Source organism: Drosophila grimshawi, unplaced genomic scaffold, assembly GCF_018153295.1.
Source record: "Drosophila grimshawi isolate 15287-2541.00 unplaced genomic scaffold, ASM1815329v1 contig_80, whole genome shotgun sequence".
In the NCBI taxonomy this organism is placed as follows: domain Eukaryota; kingdom Metazoa; phylum Arthropoda; class Insecta; order Diptera; family Drosophilidae; genus Drosophila; species Drosophila grimshawi.
Window position 1 is genome coordinate 285412 of NW_025063639.1, and position 23301 is coordinate 308712.

Consider the following 23301-nt stretch of genomic DNA (forward strand, 5'->3'; position numbering starts at 1 on the left):
TCCAGGAGGAACGAGGGTGGAGGAGCCCTCCTGGTGATCGGGATAGATGAACTATCCAAGAATGTTATTGTGGAGAAGGGGCACCAGGTCTTCTTCCGTTATGGGACCATCCCCGTAAGTGGACTGAAGAAAAAGAAGACTGGAGAAAGGCCCCAACCTGCTCCAACGGGCAGAGAGGATGTCTCGGTGGGCAACACCACCACATCGGACACTCCTGCCCCGGAGCAGGGCAGTCCGACTGCGCAGCCCACCGACCCGTCGGAGGACCTCGCAGATGACGAAGAACTGGCAGATGCGACGCTCTGCCAGGCGGAGATGCTGGGGGACGACGATATCCCCATGTCCTCGCAGGAGCTGGAGGAGGAGCTGCAGGATGCAGCTGAAGCTGACGTCACTATGACGAGCAGCGGTGACGGGGACTGCTCCAGGCCCCATTCACCGTGTCAGCTGGAGCCTCCCCAAAAGTAGATGTCAAATGTCATCAACACAGGGCTAGCCCAGGTAAACATCCACCGAGCTAAGGCAGCCTCGGCGGTCTTAGCAAGGATGTTTACCAACAAACACCTTGGGCTGGCCCTGGTACAGGAGCCGTGGGTGAACGATGGCATCAAGGGCCTGTTCACAGTCGACTCAAAGGTAATCTGGGATCGGAGAGATCCAGCACCCAGAGCTTGTATCATGGTAAGGAAAAGTATTAACTTTACTATCCTTTCAGAATTCCTGACTAGAGACTGCGTTCCCTTACTGGTTTACACCAAGGGCAGCGCGGTCTCTATGGTTATCGTATCCGCATACTTCGCAGGGGATGCACCCTGCCCGCCACCAGAGATCGAGAAGCTGGTGGAGTACTGCAGAAAAGAAAAGATGCCGGTGCTCATCGGATGCGATGCCAATGCGCACCATACTATATGGGGCAGCAGTGACATCAATCTAAGGGGTGAGTGCCTAACTGATTTTATTTTCAAATATAATCTAGAACTAGGTAATGTCGGATCTACACCGACATTTGTCACCAGGATCAGGGAAGAGGTGCTAGACATCACCCTGATCAATCGGTCCCTAAAGCCTCACCTTAGGGACTGGCATGTTTCCCAAGAGGAATCCATGTCTGATCATAGGACTATCCTATTTAACTTAAAATTAAATACGGATAGTAGCACACAAAGTCGCAACCCTAGAAAAACCAACTGGGAAGGGTACAAGTCGACCCTAGGACTTTCCCTAGCCAACGGGCTGTCTGGTAATCCCAGAAGGCCGCTAGAGCTTGACAGGGCTATTGGTTACCTCAATAAATGCATAACCAAGGCATTTGAGGATAACTGCCCGGTAGGGAAAAAGTACATGGAAAAAGATGCCCCATGGTGGAACGACAGCCTAGAAAGGCTGCGCGTGACCACACGTCGCCTCTTCAATAAGGCAAAGAGGGACGGAATATGGGAGCAGTACCGTGAGAGCCTGACCTCCTATAATAAGGAGATAAGGAAGGCCAAACGGAAGAATTACAGAAACTTCTGCGAAGGCATAGTTAGCACAAGCGAAGGCGCCAGGCTCCATAGAGTACTGGCGAAACGAGCGCCTGATGCGAACTTAGCACTGAAGCGTGGGGATAACTCCTTTACGAGCACTGATCTGCAGAAACTAGCATTACTCTTCGAGACACACTTCCCAGGAAGTACACCCCTGCAGGAAGAGGCTATCGAGAGGGAAAGTAGATACAGGCCGTCAACTGACGACTGGGCATGCGCCAAGTCGACAGTCTCAAGGGAGAGACTTAATTGGGCAGTTGGAACATTCCAACCCTATAAGTCCCCTGGAATGGACGGCATATCGCCAGCCTTCCTTCAAACGGGACAGGAAATACTTCTCTCCCGTATTAGGAAAGCATTAGTAAGTAGCCTAGCCCTCGGATACATACCGGGCGCATGGAGAAGAGCTAGGGTAGTCTTCATCCCCAAGGCAGGGAAGAAAGACATTACCAGCCCAAAGTCCTTCAGACCCATCAGCTTAACATCGTTTTTACTGAAAACGTTGGAAAAGCTGGTGGACTATAAAATCAGAAGCACTTTGCTTAAGCAAAGGCCGCTGCACCCAACGCAGCATGCATACAGAGTAGGCAGGTCCACGGACACAGCACTTTATCAGCTGCGACGTACTTTGAGTGCGGCAATTGATAATAAGGAAGTAGCACTGTGCGCCTTCTTAGATATAGAAGGTGCCTTTGATAACACATCGCACGATGCAATCAATGCTACTCTTGAAAGAAGAGGCCTGGACCATACCACCAGCAGATGGATAATGGCACTGCTACGGTCCAGACAAGCCACGGCATCATTACATGATAGCACTGTAACAGTCCTAACCACCAAAGGCTGTCCCCAAGGGGGGGTGTTGTCTCCGCTACTCTGGAGTCTGTTAGTAGACGAACTACTAAACAGACTTGCCAACAGTGGTATTCAATGTCAAGGTTATGCCGATGACATTGTTATCATAGCGCGAGGCAAATTTGAAGAATCACTCTGTGACATAGTCCAGTCAGGGATAAGGATAACGTATGACTGGTGTAGGGAGGTTGGACTCAACCTAAACCCTACGAAAACAGTCATCGTTCCCTTTACCAGACGGCATAAGTTACAGAGGATGAGACAAATATGGCTCTCAGGGACCCTACTAGAAACAAGTAGGGAGGTCAAATACCTGGGAGTCACTTTTGACAGCAGACTTAACTTTGGCACCCATGTGCAAAACACGATATTAAAGTGCTCCAGGGCGCTTTATGCATGTCGTAGTATTGCCGGCAAATCATGGGGAACATCACCAAAAATATTAAGATGGCTGTACCTGATGGTAGTAAGACCCATGTTAACCTATGGGGTGGTTGCATGGGGTGACAGGGCGCGGATGATCACCGTGAAGAAACAACTACAAAAGTTGCAAAGAATGGCCTGCGTATGTATGACAGGAGCTATGCGCACCTGCCCTACAATGGCCCTTGAAGCCTTAATGGAGCTCACACCACTCCACCATATCATAAGGCTCAAGCAGAAAGCTACGCTTCTCAGGATATCAGCAGAAGGAGTTGGGGGCAACCATATCCTAAGCCACAAGGATGCCCAACTCCTTTCAAACGAACTACCCCTACTGACGCAACCTAGGGACGAAATGGCAGCCGAATACATATTCGAGCGAAATTTCACAGTTCGTATGAGTAGTAAAAGGGAATGGACAACTCTGGATGAAGTCCATCCCATGAAACCGCACACCATAAAATGGTACACCGATGGATCACTCACGAATCAGGGCACCGGCCTTGGAGTGGTGGGTCCTCGGGTATTTTACCATGAATCCCTGGGAACGCACACCAGCATATTTCAGGCTGAGGTGTGTGCGATAGGGAGATGTGCGGACATCAACATAGAACGTAACTATCGGAATACGGATATATCCATCCTATCCGATAGTCAAGCAGCATTGAAAGCTATAATGGGGACTAAGATAACATCGAAGGTAGTCCATGAAGTTCGTTCAAAGCTAGACCTGCTCGGGACTCACAACAGGCTCACCCTACGATGGGTCCCGGGTCACAGGGACATAGCGGGAAACGAGGCGGCTGACAAGCAAGCAAGAATGGGGGCAGAAAGGCCCCTAACAGGACCAGAACCGTATTGTGGCATAGGGAGACACAAGGAGAGACAGAGACGGCATCAGAGCTGGTCAGAGGCAGTAGGACTCCGACAAGCCAGATGCCTCCTTGGTGGTTATAATCTTGTACGTTTTAAACAGATTATAACCATGGGAAAGAACAACCTTAGGATACTTACCGGTCTATTGACAGGACACTGTAGACTAAGGAGTCACCTGACAAAATTGGGTATATATAGTAGCGATCTCTGCAGGTTTTGTGAAAGAGAGGAGGAATCCTCGATGCACATCCTGGTAGAATGTGTCGCCTTAATTAGAAGAAGAAGCAGCATCCTAGGGGCGCATGTTTTGAATTACAAAGACATAGTAGACCTCAACCCAACAAAGATCCTCACGTTCGTAAGGGAGTTGGGGCTGATGGAAGAGCTATAGGCTCAGAAGGGGGCACAATAGATCAAATAGGTCGCGGTGCAGCTTCCCCCCTAATAATAATAATAATAATAATAATCTTTTTTCTAAAAAGTAGAAATGCGCATGCATTATTACAAATAATATTATTAGTATTATTGTTAATATGATTATAATTATTGTTATTTTTATAATAATTATTATTATTCAGTTACCTTCATTGGTAGATTTGCCTTTTGGGACATTTCCATGATGCTCTCCTCGCTGGGTGAATTGTTGATGTCGAAATGGGCTCGCAGGATCTTCAGCTGATCGTCTGTGATCCTGGTGCGAGCTCTCTTCTGATTGCTGGTTAGCTGTTGCTGGAGGGATGATATATATTATAGATATAACAACAGCTGAGATTAGCCTAAGCTTACCTGATTATTATTACTGGCTATATTCGATTGTGCTAGCATATTTAAACTACTTGCCTCGCCAGTTAAATTGGTTGTCTGCTGATTTGGGGCACATTTCTGTTGTTGCAGATCGGAGTTGCAACTGTTGGAGCTGCTTGGAGCAATGCCGTTGTTTTGTACTCCAACTGATCCGCTCGTGCCACCAGCAGTGGCGCCACCAAATATCAATGGCGGTGCCAGATTCATAAAATTCAAGGACATCAAATGATGGAATTGCATCAGATTTAACATATCCACGGGATTGATGGGCATGCCCGAAGCGGAGGCAGCTGCACTCAGCTGTTGCTGGATCTGTTGCAAGTTCTGCAAACTCTGCAAATGATTCATGTTGCCAAAGCTGGAGCCATGTTGCTGCTGTTGTTGCTGGTGCTGCTGCTTCACCTGCAACTGATGCAACTCCAGGGAGGACATCGGCAAAGATGGAGCATCTGCTGTTCCTGCTGAAGACGTCGCCTGACCAACTGCATCCTGGTGATGATTCTGCTGCTGCTGTTGCTGCTGTTGCTGCTTGAGTAGAGCTGCTGTCAGCACTGCAAAATGCTGCTGTTGCTCCGAGGTTGGCTCCTCCACCTCATTGGGCGACAACACAGCGGAGGTCGGCTCCAGCTGCAGCTGCGTCGATTGGGCAGATTGCTGCGGCGATTGCTTCACAGCGTCATTCGTTTTGGCAACTGCAAATGGAAAGCGATTCACTTAGAATGTGGCATCTTATGGATGGGTTAGCTTAGCCTATTTACCTACTGTCTAGCAAAGTGAGTCGACATCAAAAAGAATACAGAAAGTAGTAAATAAATTATATTAAATTAAAAATAAAATTTAAAATTAAATTTAAGCTTAAAAAAAATATATATGTATTTATAAGATTTATGTAAAATAAACTAAATAAAAATATATTTAACTGCTGGAAAAGAACATGGTAGTCATAGCAGTCAGCTTTCGTATTAAATGTTAGCATAAAAAAGAATTCTGGGGACATTTAAGTACAAAATAGAGCAACATTTGTTGCATGAATTGGGATTTAGTTGAGATACTTGTCAGGATGGAAGGAAAATTCCAATGCTACCCCAGTAGAATTCATGCTCAAGTCTAAAATTTAATAATATTTAATTGCTAACCAGTACTGAGTTTTATATCTTCAATCTCTATGGGGTATATACACTGAGAGTAAATTGACCTAAAGTTTTTCTATTTCTTATAAATAATTTCCGAATATTAGACAAAAAATGTATATATTTAATTCATATTTTATATTTAATGATCCAGTTACATCAGTTAGCAGGTTGCAACAGTCTGTACTCATTTTTGATGCGGTCTACCAATAAAGGGGTCAAATCTTGCCTAGAATCGACAGGCGTCTAATCCAAGCCAACTACTTAGACACATTAATTATTCAGTTAGCTCAGTTAAGTTACCTGATTCAGTCGTCCTGGCCGTGGATAAGTCAAAAGCGTTAGGTTCATCCGGTAGTGTTGGTAATATCTTCTCCATGTCGGTAGTGCCAGTGTAATTGGGCGACATTTCGCGGGGACTGCCACTTGTGGCACTAGCAACAGCAGCAGCGGTGACACACTCCGCTGAATGAGCCTGTTCCATGTGCTTCTGCAGGGCCTGGGTACTGCGAAAGTTGCGTTGGCACAGCGAGCACCGTGTAGCGTCCCGCATCGTGTGGTACAGCATGTGTGTGGTGAGTTTCTCCTGCGTTTTAAATGCCAGCGAGCACTGCTTACAGCGATACTTGTAGACGTGTCGCTCTGAGATGACCAGGCTCATGTGTGTGTCCTTGAAATGGGCTATCATGGCTGGTAGTGTTGCAAAGCTGGCAAAGCAGGCACGGCTCAGCAGGCAAATGAATTCGCCATTTTGCAGTGGGAAGTGTTGGGTTTGCTGGGCATGCTGCAGCAGTTGCTCCTCGTGCTTGAAATTGGCCTCGCACTGCTGACAGCAGACACCCTGCATGCCACTACCGACAACAACTGTTGCTCCTCCTCCTGCTGGTCCTGCTCCACATGGTGTTAGATAGTCCTCGCCAATTACCTTACTCTCCTCCAATTTCCGTTCCTCACCCGATTTCTTCGCGGCGTGCCAAGCTGTTTGATCCACCAATTGCAGTAATCTAGCGAGGCCATCTCTCGTCACGCTGTGCACATTCATCAGGTGGGTTTCCAGCGATGGTTGCTCGCTGTAACCGCTCTCCAGGCAGAGCGGGCAGGAGACACCCGCCTGTGGCATAGATTCACTTTTGGGCGAGCAACTTTTTTTGGGATTAGACCCCTCGGTGTCCTGGACACCAGTTGTGGCATATTCACTCTCCTCCAGCCGTTCACGCTTTATATCAATGGGACCATCGCTATCTTCATCGCCACCAGGCAGTTCTACATCTGTTCCCGTTCCCTTTCCCGGTACAACTCCTGTTCCCGGTATGGTGCAACGTTGGACGGCTGCCATTGTCGCCGCTGCCACAGCTGTTTGGAATGCTTGTAGCGCTGCTGTGTTCGTTGGTATGCTTATGTAGTCATCACTGTCTGCCGTCGGATGCAAGCTCAAAATATGCGTCTCCATTTCCTTCTTGGATTGCACAAAGTATTCACATAGATTGCATTTGAAGACGGTCGTCTGCAACTCGCTGACAGTTGGCAAGGGGGATGCCACATGCGATTGCACCTTGCCACATGTTGTCGAACAGCTCGAGACGGAGGCGGGCGAATAGATGTTGTGACCCTCGTTGGGCATGCCACCACCAACAGCACTACTAGCAGCAGCAGCAACTCCATATCCCGTCTCGGTGCTGGGTGCTCCAACAAGGCAACTAGCAGCCGCCAGATTTAGGCCACAATCGAAATTGCCATCTGAAATTGATAGATCAAATTGCTTGTTAAACGATGCTCACTAAATTGGACTAAACTAAACTAAACTAGTCAGATTCTGTGTAATATGATGATTAAGTGGAGGAGTCCTAAGAATGTCTCGGCTGATTTTGTTTCCCAAATATTCTAGTGCTATAAAATATATGTATAGTCGCTTTAATAAGTAAATTAATAATTTATAAAAATAAACAGATTACTTAAAATATTTGATGCGTCTTAGTTAAATAAATGTTCTCCATTTAAACTGCTCTAAGTGTTGGGTCATATCATTTTATCGAAGCTCTTCTCACGTTGTTGATAGACTGAATAAAGTAAATGATTTAGGTTTACTACTTGATCATAGGTACAAATTCAAAAGTCGTTTTAGATTCACTATCAACAAAGCTTTTCAAGTTCTTGGTTTTATTATGCGTTGGTCAAAGGAATTTGATGACCCTTATATGACCCAGATCATTTTCACTTCTCGTGTACGTTGAATTCTAGAATATGGATCTTGTGCATGGTCTCCGCAATATCACATTCATCAAAGTAGATTTGAATCTGTGTAATCTCGTTTCGAGTACTCTGTAATTATTACAACAGACACTATTACGTAATCAATTCAGAGTCCTCCATTTCTATAATTAAGAACTCCATTTTAAACGCCCCATCTCGTGGGTCTTAACTAATTCATACTAATTATTATTTGCTCTGATTGGGTTTTTCCTGGGGTTTCCTCAATTCATAAAACAAATGCTAGATCATTTTGCATTTAAATACCCCCAGAAATCTTATAAATATTTCTTATAAATTTTAAATTATTATATAATTTTATATTTGATTTCAAATATGATTTAATTAAATTTGTTACTCTTTGTATTTTTTATGTTGACTGAATTTAATTGACATTAAATAAAATAAATATTTAAACAAATAAATTAGCTCTGTAATAAAATAAATAAAAAATTATCAATTTTATTAATAATTGAAATGTTAGTTTCAGTTAAATTACTATATGAACAATTAAAAGGGCAGTTTAAGTATTTCATTAATTTACTCTCTTCTCTCTCTCTATCTTTCACTCACTCTCTCACTCTCTCTCTCCATCTCTCTCTCTCTCTCTGTCTCTCTCCAAAACTGATAACAAGCATTAGTCAATGACCTGTTCGTATATAAGTTCGCACACACACACAGTCACACACAGACAATGGTTTCTTTTTGCGTACAGATTAATAATCCTGTGAGAGACCCCTTTGGCTAATCAATGCCTTTGATAATAGGAACAACCACAACAAAAGCGAGCGAAACGCAGCCAGAACAGAACATAAACCAGGCACAGACTCTGGATTCCCTCTGCTCCCTGCTCAAGCTCTGCCTGCTGCCTGATCCCAGGTCTCACAATATGGGTCTTTTGGGTCTCAGTCTCAGGCCTTGGTGTTGACGCTAGCCTCAGCTGCGTACAGTTAATTCCAAGCAAGGGTGCAGGCAGCAGAGCCAGGCAGCAGAGACAGAGACAGGCAGCGTTGATGCGACCAAATGCGAATATATTTCAAATTCCATTACCAATTTCAAAGCAATTTCCATACAGCTTGATTGCATCGAATTAAAAAGCCGACAAAAAAAGAAATAAAAAGAAAATCAAGACCATAGCCTCGGTCATGGCGTTCTTCTCTTCGATGCGCAGGAAAATGAGCTTACTTAGACAGAGAGAGATATAATAAGAGAGAGAGAGAGAGAGAGAGAGAGAGAGAGAAAGAAAGAGAGGGGTGGGAAGAGGGGGGGGGATAAGCAAACTGATATGTGCTTGGGCATTTGTGGTGCCCCTTTTTGTTACTGCAATAATCATGCGCAGCTGTTCCCAGCTGCCACTTGCCAGCAGTCGCAGGGTAACCAGCAACCAGCTCAAAGAACCATCTTCATCATCCGCAAAAGACGCCAACACCAAAAACCAAAATAAGCGAAAACCGCGCACTAATATATATATATATATATATATATATCGACTAGTACATACCCTTTAAGCACAAATAAAAACATTTAAAAAATAAACTGTAAATAATATCTTTCATACCATATATAAAATGTAAAAGACAAATGGAGAACTCATTAGTAAAAAATAATAAAGGAAAAATTACTTTACTTATAACATTTATTTTAATTAATATCTTTTGAATTAATTTTTCCCGTTTGATATATATTTATTTAATTTAAATTTAAAAAAAAAGTAAATAATATCTTTCATACTTTGTATATAATTAAAAAAAAGGACGTAGAATAAAAAGGAAAAAATTACTTTACTTGCAAAATATTAATATATTTTGTATTAATTTATATCTTATATATATGTTTATTTAATTACAAATTGAGCTTCTACTCAAAAAGAAAACATGTACTTTATTTCAAAAATATACATTATTTAATAAAAAGAAAAAAAAATACACTTTTTAATAAGGTAAATACTAAGCAATAATAAATAAAATATATATTATAAATTATTCATTTTTCGCATTTTAAATATATTTAAATAAATTTATAAGAATTGGCAGTAAAAAGATATAATTTATTTTATATAAAATATATATTTTATTTATTATTGCTTAGTATTTAAGCAGAGATTCCAAATAGCTTAGGGGCTACGATATGCATGTGACTAATTTACACTTCTTTTTTTTGGCAATGCTTGAGGGGTTTTGGCTATACAGAAGAGCGAAGGAAAAACAGTCTAACAACAACAACAACAACAACAATACAAACGTTGGCAAGCAGAGGCTCACAGGCTCACTTACAGGATGACTTAGTTCTTTTTTTGAACAGCAGTTAAGTTGGTTTTAGTAAGCCACACAAGTCTATGCTGCGATCAATAATGTCTTACTTTTTAATATAATATCAACGAATTTCACGTTCCAGCATAATAATTAAATTTCTGTAATTTAAAAATTAAATTAAATTAATTTCTTTTGTGTTGACTGATATTAGTCGATATAAAATAAATAATTAAAATAAATAGTATAAATATTGTTAATATTTCTTATTTATGTAATTTGATAATTCAATTGGATTAAGTTCTTCTTCTGTGTTGACTGATACTATGCGATATTAAATAAATATATACATTTTAAATACATAAATAAATAGTATATAAACCCACGAAATCATGTAAATATTTCTTATTTGTGTAATTTGTTGACTGATAGTAGGCGACACCTAATAAATAACATTATAAATAAATTATCTTTGTTTTAATTTAAATAATTGTTAAATTTAATTCCAATTTTTTGCTTCCCGACTGATGGTAGTCGACATTAAATAAATCAAAATAAATGAGAATATATTATACAGCATATTGTATAGTTTATAGTTTATAGGAGGGCACACAAAAGAGACCGTCTAAATGACCGACACAAAAGGTTATATCGCTTAAGGAAGACGAAAAGCAGAAAGCCAGAACAGATCGCAATTACAACTACAAAACGAGAAACTCAATTTCTGCTCCTCAAAATATAACAGGGCCAACACATAGAGAGAATAAATACAAAACTAAACTCAGAGTCTCGACTGAAGACTCGAGAAGAGGGAGAGGAAAGGGAATGGAAGCGTTTTGTCAATTTTGCATATATAATGTTGCAACAACACGCTGTAGAATGGAGTATGGAGCCGTGCGGCATATGCAATTATATGTATACCCTGTAGATGTAGATGGGGGTGTAGTGAGTGGAACAATTCCAAATCCAGATATGCAGTCTCTGTATGTGTGTGTTGTGTGTTGTTGTGTCTCTGGTTAGGGTCTCTGAGCTCTGATACTCTGTGGTTATGTGCGATGCCTGCGGTTCCGAACCACGCTCAATGCCGCATCTTGTATCTGATATGAGAATATCACACTGGCATTGCTTGCCTTGCTTTTTTTTCTTTTTATTTTTTCATTTTTTGTATCGGCAAGCTGGAATGGACTTTTTAAGTTGTTGTGTGTGTTGAGGTTGGAGCAACAGCAAAGTGTGCACGTCACTAATTGCAAATTCGATGGATACATATAATCGTTTTTGCATTCTTAAGTAATTTGTAATAATTTCCTCAAGGGTCAGCACAGCGTCAGCGTATAAATCTCACAGCGCATATAAATCGCAGCAAGGGCAAAAAAAAAACAACATGAGAAGAGCGAGAATTGCAGCCAAGAATTTACTTACGCAAACGAGACAGCGAATCACAAAGAGTGTGAGTGCGAGTGCGAGTGTGAGTGCGAGTATGAGTTCGACTTGGAGTTGAAGTTCGAGTTTGGGTGCGCGAGAGATACGCGACGCAAAAGGACGATAATAATCGAAGAGTAAGGAACTAAAAAAAATGCGAGATGAGACGAAACGAAACGAAACGAAAGAAATTGAACTGAAATCAGCGCTTAATGATGAGTTACGAATCCGCAGTACAGCAGAAGAGTGACCATATTACAATGTATATGCCCTCATGTACTTAAGCAACAGCAGACCTCAGCATCGAGACTATATATATATATATATGAGGATGCGAGTGAGGTAAGTGTGTGGTGGATGATTTTAAATGCCTCGATATACATATTTGTTACTATTATTATTATTATTATTATTATTATTATTATTATTATTATTATTATTATTATTATTATTATTATTATTATTATTATTATTATTATTATTATTATTATTATTATTATTATTATTATTATTATTATTATTATTATTATTATTATTATTATTATTATTATTATTATTATTATTATTATTATTATTATTATTATTATTATTGTTATTATTATTATTATTATTATTATTATTATTATTATTATTATTATTATTATTATTATTATTATTATTATTATTATTATTATTATTATTATTATTGTTATTATTATTGTTATTATTATTATTATTATTATTATTATTATTGTTATTATTATTATTATTCCTATTTTGTGCAATAAATATATTCATCGATATTTCTATTTATACATTATGTATGTATATATATTTTAAAATACCTTTAAAATAATAATAGTTCACACAGAAAAATATTAAAAGTAGCAAATAAATTAAATTAAAAATAAAATATAAAATTTAAATTTAAATTCAAATAAGAAGAAATATTTTGAAGATTTCTATTGATATACAGTGTCTCAGACTTTATTTCAACCCGTGTTTAGCAAAAATGTTAATTGCATGGCATAAACTAATTATACAATATTTTTCAAAAATTCCAAAGACCGATGGCAGGTACATATATTAACCACCAAAATGAATAAATGACCCCAATAAACTGGGGTTTCCACACCTGTTGGGTTATGTAAAAAAGTACCTTAATTTATGGTCACATATTATTTGGAACAAGGGCGTTATGATTATTTTCGGTTTAAATAGTCAATCCTTCGTAGTCAGTTTAGTTATATCCTGCATATCGGGTGCAACCAGACAGCAAGGCCTATGGCTCCAAAACTGTCTCAATACGTGCAGGATGAAATGAAAAAGTGCAGTGTGGAAACGGTGCGCCAGGTTCTGCGCAACCATGACTTCAATGCAAAAATAAAGGAACTAGGATGACGTTCGCCAAAACCCAATTGGACAAGGATTTGGAGATCTGAAACACAGCCATATTTGAAGATGAGTGCACATTCAACATTTTTGGCTCGGACAGAATTATGTGTGGCGACAGTCCAATACTGAGCTGAATCCCAAACACCAGGCTACAGTGAAGCACGGCGGAGGAATTGTCGTGGTATGGGCATGTATCTCGGCAGCCGGCGTCGGGAATTTGGTGTTTATTGAAACAACAATGTTCAAGAAGTTAGGAATCCGACGTACAACGACCCGAAGCATAAGTTCGGAATAGTACAGTCCTGGATTATCTGGAACTGCCCCCACATGATAATTCCACAAGCCCAGTCTCCAGACTTAAATGTTATTTAAAATTTGTGGGCTCTGCTGGAAAATACCATACGGAATCACAGATCCGATCTCAAGAATGCTCTGCTGGATGAGTGGAGCAAAATCAGTCCAGAAACGACCCGGAAGCTGGTATCTTCCATTAATAATAGTAATAACTTCCCTATATTAAGGATATCTTATTAAGTATTAACATCCTTATTTAAGCTTTTATCCGCCAAATATGTTACTTTTTTAAGACTGTTCGAAATAAGCTTTGACATGTATTTTGGATATGTTTTCAGTTTTTGACTAATTTTAGTTAATTAATTAATAATTTAGTAAAAACTGAAGTTGATTTTTCAAACGTGGTATAACATGAAACAGATTGGCATTTAAATATTTTGTGTTTGTTTCTTTGTTTAAACTTTATAACACTTTAAATTTTTTGCCAGGCACTGGTCGAAATAAGGTCTGAGATACTGTATATTTATTTATTCCTGTTTATGTATTTAATTTTTAAATATAAACATAGAGGACTCTGAATCATTACAGAGTAGTCGAATAGTAATTATTAGTACAGCGATTAAGAAAAAGTTTGGAGAAGTACGGGGGGTGGAGTGTCTTTTCCTTATAAAATTGAAATTTAAAAAATTGGTTTGCTCCACAAAAGTTAGATGTTTTAAGTACACGTCAAATTAAAAAGGAATTAAATTTCTAATTTTAACATTTATTTTTTTATTTTTGTTGTTTAAAGTGAGGTTAAGGTGCCAAAGGCAGTGCTAATAAAATTAATACAATATGTAGAAATACATGAAAATAACAAATTAATAAAGTGTTCAGCCTCTGTATTTGATTTTAACTAAAATAATTCGATTTGACATCGATTCATCAACTTTTTAGAACTCAGATAGTTGGATTTTGGAACATTCCTTAACGACTGCCTTCGCAGCTGCTCAACAGTCTCAAACTGTCGATTACTTAAACTCGATGTCTCCACATGTTATCTATGGGATTGTATGAGTGTATATTTATATAGATTGTAACAGTAACTACTAAAACATCTCCCCATGTATCCGTATGCTATGCTACAGCGAATATAGAAAACCTTGTTTAAAAAGCGATTTGTTTGTATTTGTTGCTGCTATATTTTATACTTTTTAATTTGTTATTTTATATTATTATATTTATTATTAAGATTTTATTTTTATTAAAAGTTGTTAATCAAGCATTGATCGAAAGAATTTGACAATCCCTCAGTTTGTAAAAACATATTTATTATATTTAAAGATCACACTCAATCATCACACAATTTGTAAACCGACCGATTGTTCCTATACAAGCTATGTGTTATTGTAGTCTGGTATTAATGGATTTTGTCGAAATTTTAAAAGCATATAAGAAGCACATCTTTTGAGTTTTACGATCGACCGTTGCTGCGACGGCCATAAGATATAGTGATCTCGTACAGATATAGCTTAACAGCTTAAAGTGAGTTAACAGTGTGGATTTCAGATTTGCACTTCAAATACAAATTTCGCAATTTGTTTTACAACGTTTATTATGTGGAGTTATTCAATATTTTTAGCTTTTTTCGATCTTGGGCTTGGTATGAAATGTTTTAAGAGTTATATTATGGTTCCGACTTTCTAATATGAGTATGATTCTTGAATTGAAATTTAAAAATATTTAATAGTAATTAGATTTATTTTCCACTATTTGTGTCGAGCGATATTATGCGACATTAAATAAATAAATCAAATAAAGGGAATAAGGAATGGGAAATTAGAGTGAATATGGAGTACATACCTTCCGTGCTGCCAGGTATTTCTTCTGTCACCTTGAAGACCTCGTTGAGTCCGAGCATGTCCAGGTTCTCGCTCCTACGTTGCAGGCAAATGAACTGCTCGACTTGCAGGTGGCGCAAGCCCTTCACATGCTGCACCATCTCGTGCAGATTCTTGGCTACAAAGTTGCACAGCTGGCAGCAAAGGGCCTTCTTCGTCGACTGCTCCGATTGATCCGAGTCCAAGATGCCCAACGGCGGCGAAGAGCGCAGACGACTACGTTGGATGATGAGCAGCAAATGCTGGAAGATCATGCGCATTGTGTCGTGCCGCATTTGCTGAGTGTGGAGCGATAGTTTCTGTATGGAGTTGGTGTGGAAGTCGCAACAGTTGCACTTCAGCTGTACCACATTTGTGGCAAGCTGCGGCTGCTGCTGGTATTGCAACTTGAACTCGTTGCGTGCGCCACCCTCTCGAATGTGATTGATGAAATTCAGCTTCTGCAAATGCTTGTCCGTCTTGCTGTGCAGCTGAAAGTTCGCCTTCAGATTCGTCTTATAATTACACAGTCGACAAATATAGTTGTTGTTGTGTATGACCATTATATCCGACGAGGCACTCGACGATTGCCGCGATCGATCCAGGAGCAAATGCTGGTTCAGCTCATCCATGTTGTTGGTGCTGAAACAGTCGCAGATGAGGCAACTGAACATTGCCGTTGGCCACAGCTCCGGCAAACTGTCCGGATAGGAGTCGAGCGAATCGCTGGGGACTGTTCCAGACTCTGGAATGTTTAAGCCCATGACCATTCCAGGTGGCAATTTCAGCAGCTTGGGTGAGTACGAGAATGTGGCATGTGGCAACTGGTCGGGAGTGCTGACCGGCGAGGACGATGTGGGCGATAATTTGCTGGCAGCAGATTGCTGCTGCTGCTGCTGCTGCTGCTGCTGTTGCTGATTCTGCTGCTGTTGTTGCTGCTGATTGGCAGCATTGTGTTGAATGAGCTGTATCATCAGTGCCTGGTTGTAGGCCAAATCAGCGAGTGCTACCTCCGGTACGGGCAAAAAACTATTGCTAGCCGTACCCGGTACAGCTGCAGCACTTTGTTGCTGCTGCTGCTGTTGCAAGAAGTTGAATGCCTGAATGTGCTTGATGTTGTTCTGCAATACGGCCATGTTATGCGTGTGTTTCTCGCTCGTCATATGGATGCGTAAATTGCGTGCCACAGAGGTCTCATAGCTGCAGATGTCGCAGCGAAACGAGGGCTTTGGCTTCAGCGAGGAAACTCCCGTTGACGAACCCGTACCGGCACCCGAACTGGTACCCGAACCCATTGTACTGCTGTTGGATGCGTTGCTGGCATTGCTGACGGTGCCAGCACTACCGGCACTCGAGGAACAGACGCCGCCAACGGGTTGGTGGTTTGCAGAGACGACGGCATTGCTGCAACCACTTACAGAGCCTTGTGGCGATGGATTGGGCAACATCAGTTTCGCTGCCGCTGCAACGGCAACAATGTTTTGGGAACTGTTCAGTTCCTGCATGTTGTTCAGATGCTTATCGGACTGCATATGAATGGAGAGGTTCCCTTTGGTCGTCGTCGAGTAATTGCAGATCTCGCAGCGGTACGGCTTGTAGCCACATGAATAGGACTCGCCACGTGCCAGACGTGGATGTTGTTGGCCTGCAAAAGCCGGAAATTGTCATATATATATATATATATTAAGCAAGATTGCCGATTTGTACATAGAACGAGGCATGCAATTGATCTAGAATGTTCATTGTTGATCTTAACTAATTTATACTAACTATTTTTCTGTTTTTTTTGGCCTGGGTATTTTAGACAGTATCTGCATTTCAGATAGGGCTACGATTGATCCTAATTAACTTATACTAAATATTGGTAACAAATATTGAATAATTTGTCATTGAAATACGCCCAGAAATGTTGTAAATATTTCTTATTTTTTAATTTAAATTAAATTATTTCATTATATGTGTAAATTAATTTAATTTATTTGCCGACATTAAATCAATAAATAAATTAAATAATTTATTCTCACACAGCTTTATATATTTTTCTTAATATTCACGTGTCACTCATTTCAACAATAATTGTAATAAATTAATAGAAAAACTAAAATATTAAAAAAGTTAGAAATCTCTTCGAAGATATTCCTTATATAGGTATATACATATATATATATATATATATATTTATATATATATATATAGAGAAAATATATCTCACTTCTTTAATTTAAATTTAATTTTAATGTAACTATTCAATTTATTTTGTTATTCAACTTAATTTATTTTCTACACCTTGTACTTAAATAAAATACTGATAAAATAATTACTAAAAAGTGCGAAATCTCTTAGAAGATATTCTATATTTCTTACTTTTTTAATTTGTAATTCAACTTAATTTATTTTGTACACCTTGTACTTAAATAAGTACAGATATTTGTTTGATAGATTTTGTTTCAATTACCTGCCAAGCAATATCCACAGGCGCTCTCTCCATCGGGATGCTTCTCGCGCATATGGATCTCGAGTGTCTCCTGGTATTTGTAGTGCCAATTGCACTGGGGACATTTGAGTGTTTTGCAGGAGTTGCGGGTGGACATCTGGACACCGCTGTTGAGTCGCGCGGAGCTCAAAAGCATTTCGCAGCTGGCAAGAAAAAAGAAAACAAGAAAACATAAAAATTAAATACAAGCAGACACAAAATGGAGAAAAAAACCGCCCTCACTTGTTGATTTTTAAATTTAAAAAATCATATATATATATATATATATAGATATACAAAGCAGAGGCCATTTAAATACGGATAGCGATAACTACGATGACAGCAATCATACATTTAATTGAAGGGGCATTCATTTATAGGGGCTTGAATCTCAGCATAGGATACAATCTTCCAGTCCATGTGTGCCTGTGTGTGCGTGTGTATATACTTATCATAATTACTTAATTTGAATTCGAGAGCCCCAACAACACCCAATGGTATTTGTAGTAGTTATACACAATGGCGGTCGGTACTGTAGGGTGCCACAAAGTGTTGATGAAAGTTTATGATCCGGAGCCGGGCAGTCGTCAGCAGTAAATTGCGACAATTGAATCTGTATGTAGAATTTATGAAGTGAAATCAGCGCAATTGGTTTAATTTATTTTAGTTAAGCCGCCTCGCCCTTGCCAACGTCCGCCCGTCTCCTTTAGACAGCTCATTCCCATTCTCATTCTCCATTTCCAATTCCCAAATAATAAGAGTGCTTTTAAATGAGTTAATTTAGAGAAGCTCGCAGTGTAGTATGAACTTATATAAATACGTTTTTGTTGCGACTTATCTTGAAATCAAGCCATTTCAGATATTCATCGCTGTATATATATTTATATAGTGCAAATCAAGAAAGTAAAAAAAGATTGATGATCATTTTCAAAAATTTATCAACTTTTCCGAATTGGCCGTTGAACCTTATGAATCTTACAAATATATATATATATATATATACAGTGGCTTGCAGTTCATTTCGGGCAGTGTCTAGAAAAAATTTTAAAGTGCTATAAAGTTTAAACAAAGAAACAAACGCAAAATGTTTAAATGCCAATTTGTTTTATGTTATATCACGTTTGAAAAGGAAGCTTCAGTTTTTATTAAAATATTAATTAATTAACTAAAATTAGTCAAAACTTAAAACATATCCAAAATACATGTCAAAATTTATTTCGGACAGTCTTAGAAAAGTAACATATTTGGCGGATAAAAGCTTAAATAAGGATGTTAATACTTAGTATGATATCCTTTAGCCTTAATAACTCCCCTTAACCTATTATTCATGGAAGATACCAGCTTCCGGGTCGTTTCTGGACTGATTTTGCTCCACTCATCCAGCAGAGCATTCTTGAGATCGGATCTGTGATTCCGTATGGTATTTTCCAGCAGAGCCCACAAATTTTAAATAACATTTAAGTCTGGAGACTGGGCCTGTGGAATTATCATGTGGGGGCAGTTCCAGATAATCCAGGACTGTACTATTCCGAACTTATGCTTCGGGTCGTTGTACGTCGGATTCCCAACTTCTTGTACATTGTTGTTTCAATAAACACCAAATTCCCGACGCCGGCTGCCGAGATACATGCCCATACCACGACAATTCCTCCGCCGTGCTTCACTGTAGCCTGGTGTTTGGGATTCAGCTCAGTATTGGACTGTCGCCACACATAATTCTGTCCGAGCCAAAAATGTTGAATGTGCACTCATCTTCAAATATGGCTGTGTTCCAGATCTCCAAATCCTTGTCCAATTGGGTTTTGGCGAACGTCATCCTAGTTCCTTTATTTTTGCATTGAAGTCATGGTTGCGCAGAACCTGGCGCACCGTTTCCACACTGCACTTTTTCCCCATTTCGTCCTCCATCTGTGGAGTCAGTTTTGGAGCCGATAGCTTGGGGTTTTCCCTTATTTTCCTGATGATCCTCCACTCTTCCTGTCCGGTGAAAATCTGGTTTGGTGCATTTCTGCCCTTGTCCTCTATCCGATTTTCGTCGACGAAGCGCCGAATGATGTTGAATACAGTTGTGGTGCTTAGATTTACCATTTTAGCTATTTGGCGATGTGTATATCCAATCTTGAAGTGTTCCAGGATGAGATTCCGTTGCTCAATGGTAGTCCGTTTGTCCATAGTCCTTGTTGGCTGGTGGCACCCGAGATGCAGGATATAACTAAACTGACTACAAAGGATTGGTCTATTTATTCCAAAAATAATCATCCCGGCGTAAAAAATCCGTGTTTTATGGCACCCAGGTGTCCATAATGCCACTGCCCGAAATAATATGTAACCATAATTTCAGGTACTTTCTCACATAAACCCCAGTTTATGGGGGTCATATATTCATTATGGTGGTCAATATATGTACCTGCCACCGGTCTTTGGAATTTTTGAAAAATATTGGATAATTTGTTAATGGCAGGCAATTAAAATTTTTGCTAGACACTGCCCGAAATGAACTGTAACACACTGTATATATATATATATATTTAATATCATCTTTGTCTGTCAGTTATTTTAAACTATTTTTGCGTTGTCGACTGACTTTAATTGATAAATAAATATAATAAAGCAATATTTTTGCTGTATTAAGAATGATTAAAATTCTTCATATTTGATTTTTTTTATGTACGAAACTTCTACTTCTTAATTAAAGCTGTTTAAATTAAAAAATGATACATTTACAAAAAGTGAAAGTTTGCTTGAATTAAGAGTTTAACTTATTTGGGTTGTATTTATAATATTTATAACTACACCGCTTTTTGTTTAATACGTTCATCATGCAAATGAAAAAATATTAAGTATATTTCATATATAAATTTAAAAATATAAATGTAAATCCCTTACTTTCAAGAGGAATCTCTTGGCAGTCTCGAGTCGATTTATATCTTACATTTTACATACTCTCAGACTTTATCAATTGTTTTTCATTGTCAAATGTTCATTAAATTATTATTTTGTAATATTCTAAATTAAGTCATTTGAAATTTTCATTAAAAATGTTTTTTTTTTAAGATTGTGGACAAAAATGCTCAACTGAACCCTCCACGAGGGTGCTGACTGGTATCATCATCACAGAAGTCCGTAAGGCACTGATAAGATTCAGACATGGTCCTCCGATATTATCAAGCCTTATCATGTCTTAAAAGACAGGTGAATTTTGCAGTTTCCATAGCTTGTCTTTTAAGACATGAAAAGGCTTGATAATATCGGAGGTCGCCAGGTATTCGATATGCTCCGTAAACAGGAAAAGATGCAGCATCCTTGTGATGCATCTTATGAGTATGAGCTCAACCCAACAAAGATTCTAGCATTCGTGCAAGTGCTGGGTTGATGAAGCAGCTATAGGCTCAGAAGGGGGCACAATAGATCTAATAGGTCGCAGCGCAGGTACCCAAATTATAATATTAATAAAACGTCATTGCTCGCATAGCCCATCAAACATGGCTCAATATAAACACAAAACACAACAGAGAATTGTGTTTTCTTAGTCGCAGAAGCTGGTATGCAGTAATCTGTGCTATGACAGGACACTGGATAGTCGGAATCCACAGACTCGAGTCAGCCTATAAGGATTACTGCAGAAGATTTCTTCGGATTCTGCCCTGCATTCGCCTGGAAATTACTTGCTACCTTGGGTAGACCCTTCTTATCTAATCTTTCAGATCTGTCAGAGTTGGCAAAAATTGGAGCAACCAAGATTGTCAAGATTGCGAACTTCATTAGCGGAACGGGGCTGGATTTATCTATGATCAGTGTTTACACGAGCGCAGAAGAAATCCGAGTCAGATCCGAATATAGAATCTGATATTACAACCCGTCAAGCATGCCATACAGGTTGACAATCGTCTAACCTAAACTAACCTAAAAACCTATAAATCTATATCATATAATTTGAAATTGTAATTTTAATATAAAATGTTTATTTGTAAAAGTTTTTATTACAAATTTGTACTATATTTGAATATATATATTGCTGAATCGTAAATACATATCAAATTTCATTAATTTTTCAGTTGAGTCGAGATGGATGCTGGGAGGATTGATTCATGCTCGAATACAATCCTTATTCAGTTGAGTTGTTAATGTCTGATGCTGATGCAATCAATGTGATCCCACAAATTCGAATTAACAGGTCCCAAGGTTCATTTGCGTTTAAATGAACAATCGGCATACAGCCAGAGGCTGAGTCAGTCAGATACTGATGCGGATTCGGAACACAGACTGTGAAATTAGACTAATGAGTTATTGTATGGCGGTGGATAAAACCCCTGTGCCCTTACGTCCTACCAAAGTTCAAACGGCAGCAATAATTACGCATATTATAAGGCAGACTGAGCGAAACCCTTTTTTGCGCTCTCAGCACGTACACAAAACATATATACAGTTGCGGACAAAATAATAGTACTGCTGCTTCTCAAGGTATTTCATAGAAATATAACTCATTGGTGATCAAATGTGGCATGTTGCAAATCGAGACCTCTTCAATATCTCTTCAAAATAAAAAATGAGATAAATAAAAATATTTGTTTTTTTTTAAATACTATTACAATCGAAACTTGCCTGAACAACTCATGAAAAAGAGAGAATTGCTGTAGATCGTGTCTTAGGATACCTTCGTCAAATGCTACTATTATGAAGAAACCCTTGCAATGTGGCATCGAGTGCTGAGACCGTCTATAATAAAGACATATAATAAGCAAGTCGGTATTTAATTTTTGAGTTATATTTGAAATATTTTTATTAACATTGTGCAAAACATGTTTGTACCACTATTCTATTATTTTGCCCGCAGCTGTATATATATATATATATATATATAATATATATACATATATATATATATATGTATTTTGCACCCCTTGCAAATCTTGAGGACTACATCTGCCCCGGCTGTGGCAAGTAGTAGGTCAGACAGGGCCTGCAAAAACAAAACATAACCAAAAAAAAAAGAAATGGATAAGGATAAAAAGGAAACACCCCTAACACTAATGGCAATTGGCAACTGGCAACTGGCAAATGAAGCGCCGGCAGCACTTGCTTTCGTTTTCTCACGCTTAAATTGGTAATTCTACACTCGACTGATATATTATTCAGCCTCAGTTTTGTGTTCTTTGTTCTGTCTCATAAATTTGATTACATGGAGAAAATGGTATGAAAGCCTTTAGTAGCACTTCGTACATTCAGAACAAATCTCCACGAAATTTAGGAAATCGCTTTAGAAACTAGTTAGTTTTTCCAGTTTTTAGAAATACTTTCTAAATATAGGAAAACATTTTTCATAAAATTAGAAAGAATCAAATATCCCAAAGGTGTGGAGTTCTTCTTATCTATTTTTAGAAGTATTTTCTATTATAAAAAAAAATACATTTCTAATAATTAGAAAAAAATCCTTTCTGAAATTAAAAATGTTGTTATGACATTCTTCTCTTGTCTGCTATAATAGAGCTAAGCCGTTATATACCTTAATAAACTTGGTTAATGTTTAATAATAATATAAGTAACAATAAAGGTAATATAAATATTATTCTACGCACACACATAGAAAACAACACAATGAACACATTATGTGTCAATGCAGTTTAACTTTAAATTTTTGAAGAAAAAAAGTTAAATTTTTTATCGTTTTGGGTTTGTATATTGTGTGTATCAGAAAAATATCAAGTATTCCATATTTATATTAAGTATGAACAGTATCCAAATTTTGGTATAGTAAATTTTTCCCCTTTTCTA

General features: G+C 38.6%; 1 protein-coding gene across 1 annotated transcript in view; it reads right to left on the bottom strand.

Annotated features, from left to right (window-relative positions):
* Positions 1-23301, bottom strand: part of LOC6570255 (zinc finger protein 2) — a 35387-nt gene that overhangs the window by 10582 nt on the left and 1504 nt on the right. The window contains exons 2-6 of the mRNA XM_001996527.2: positions 17512-17693; positions 15040-16701; positions 5918-7351; positions 4467-5176; positions 4263-4409 (exon numbers count right to left, since the gene is read on the bottom strand). Coding sequence (XP_001996563.2) covers positions 4263-4409; positions 4467-5176; positions 5918-7351; positions 15040-16701; positions 17512-17693 — 4135 coding nt within the window. The remainder of the gene's footprint in view (positions 1-4262; positions 4410-4466; positions 5177-5917; positions 7352-15039; positions 16702-17511; positions 17694-23301) is intronic.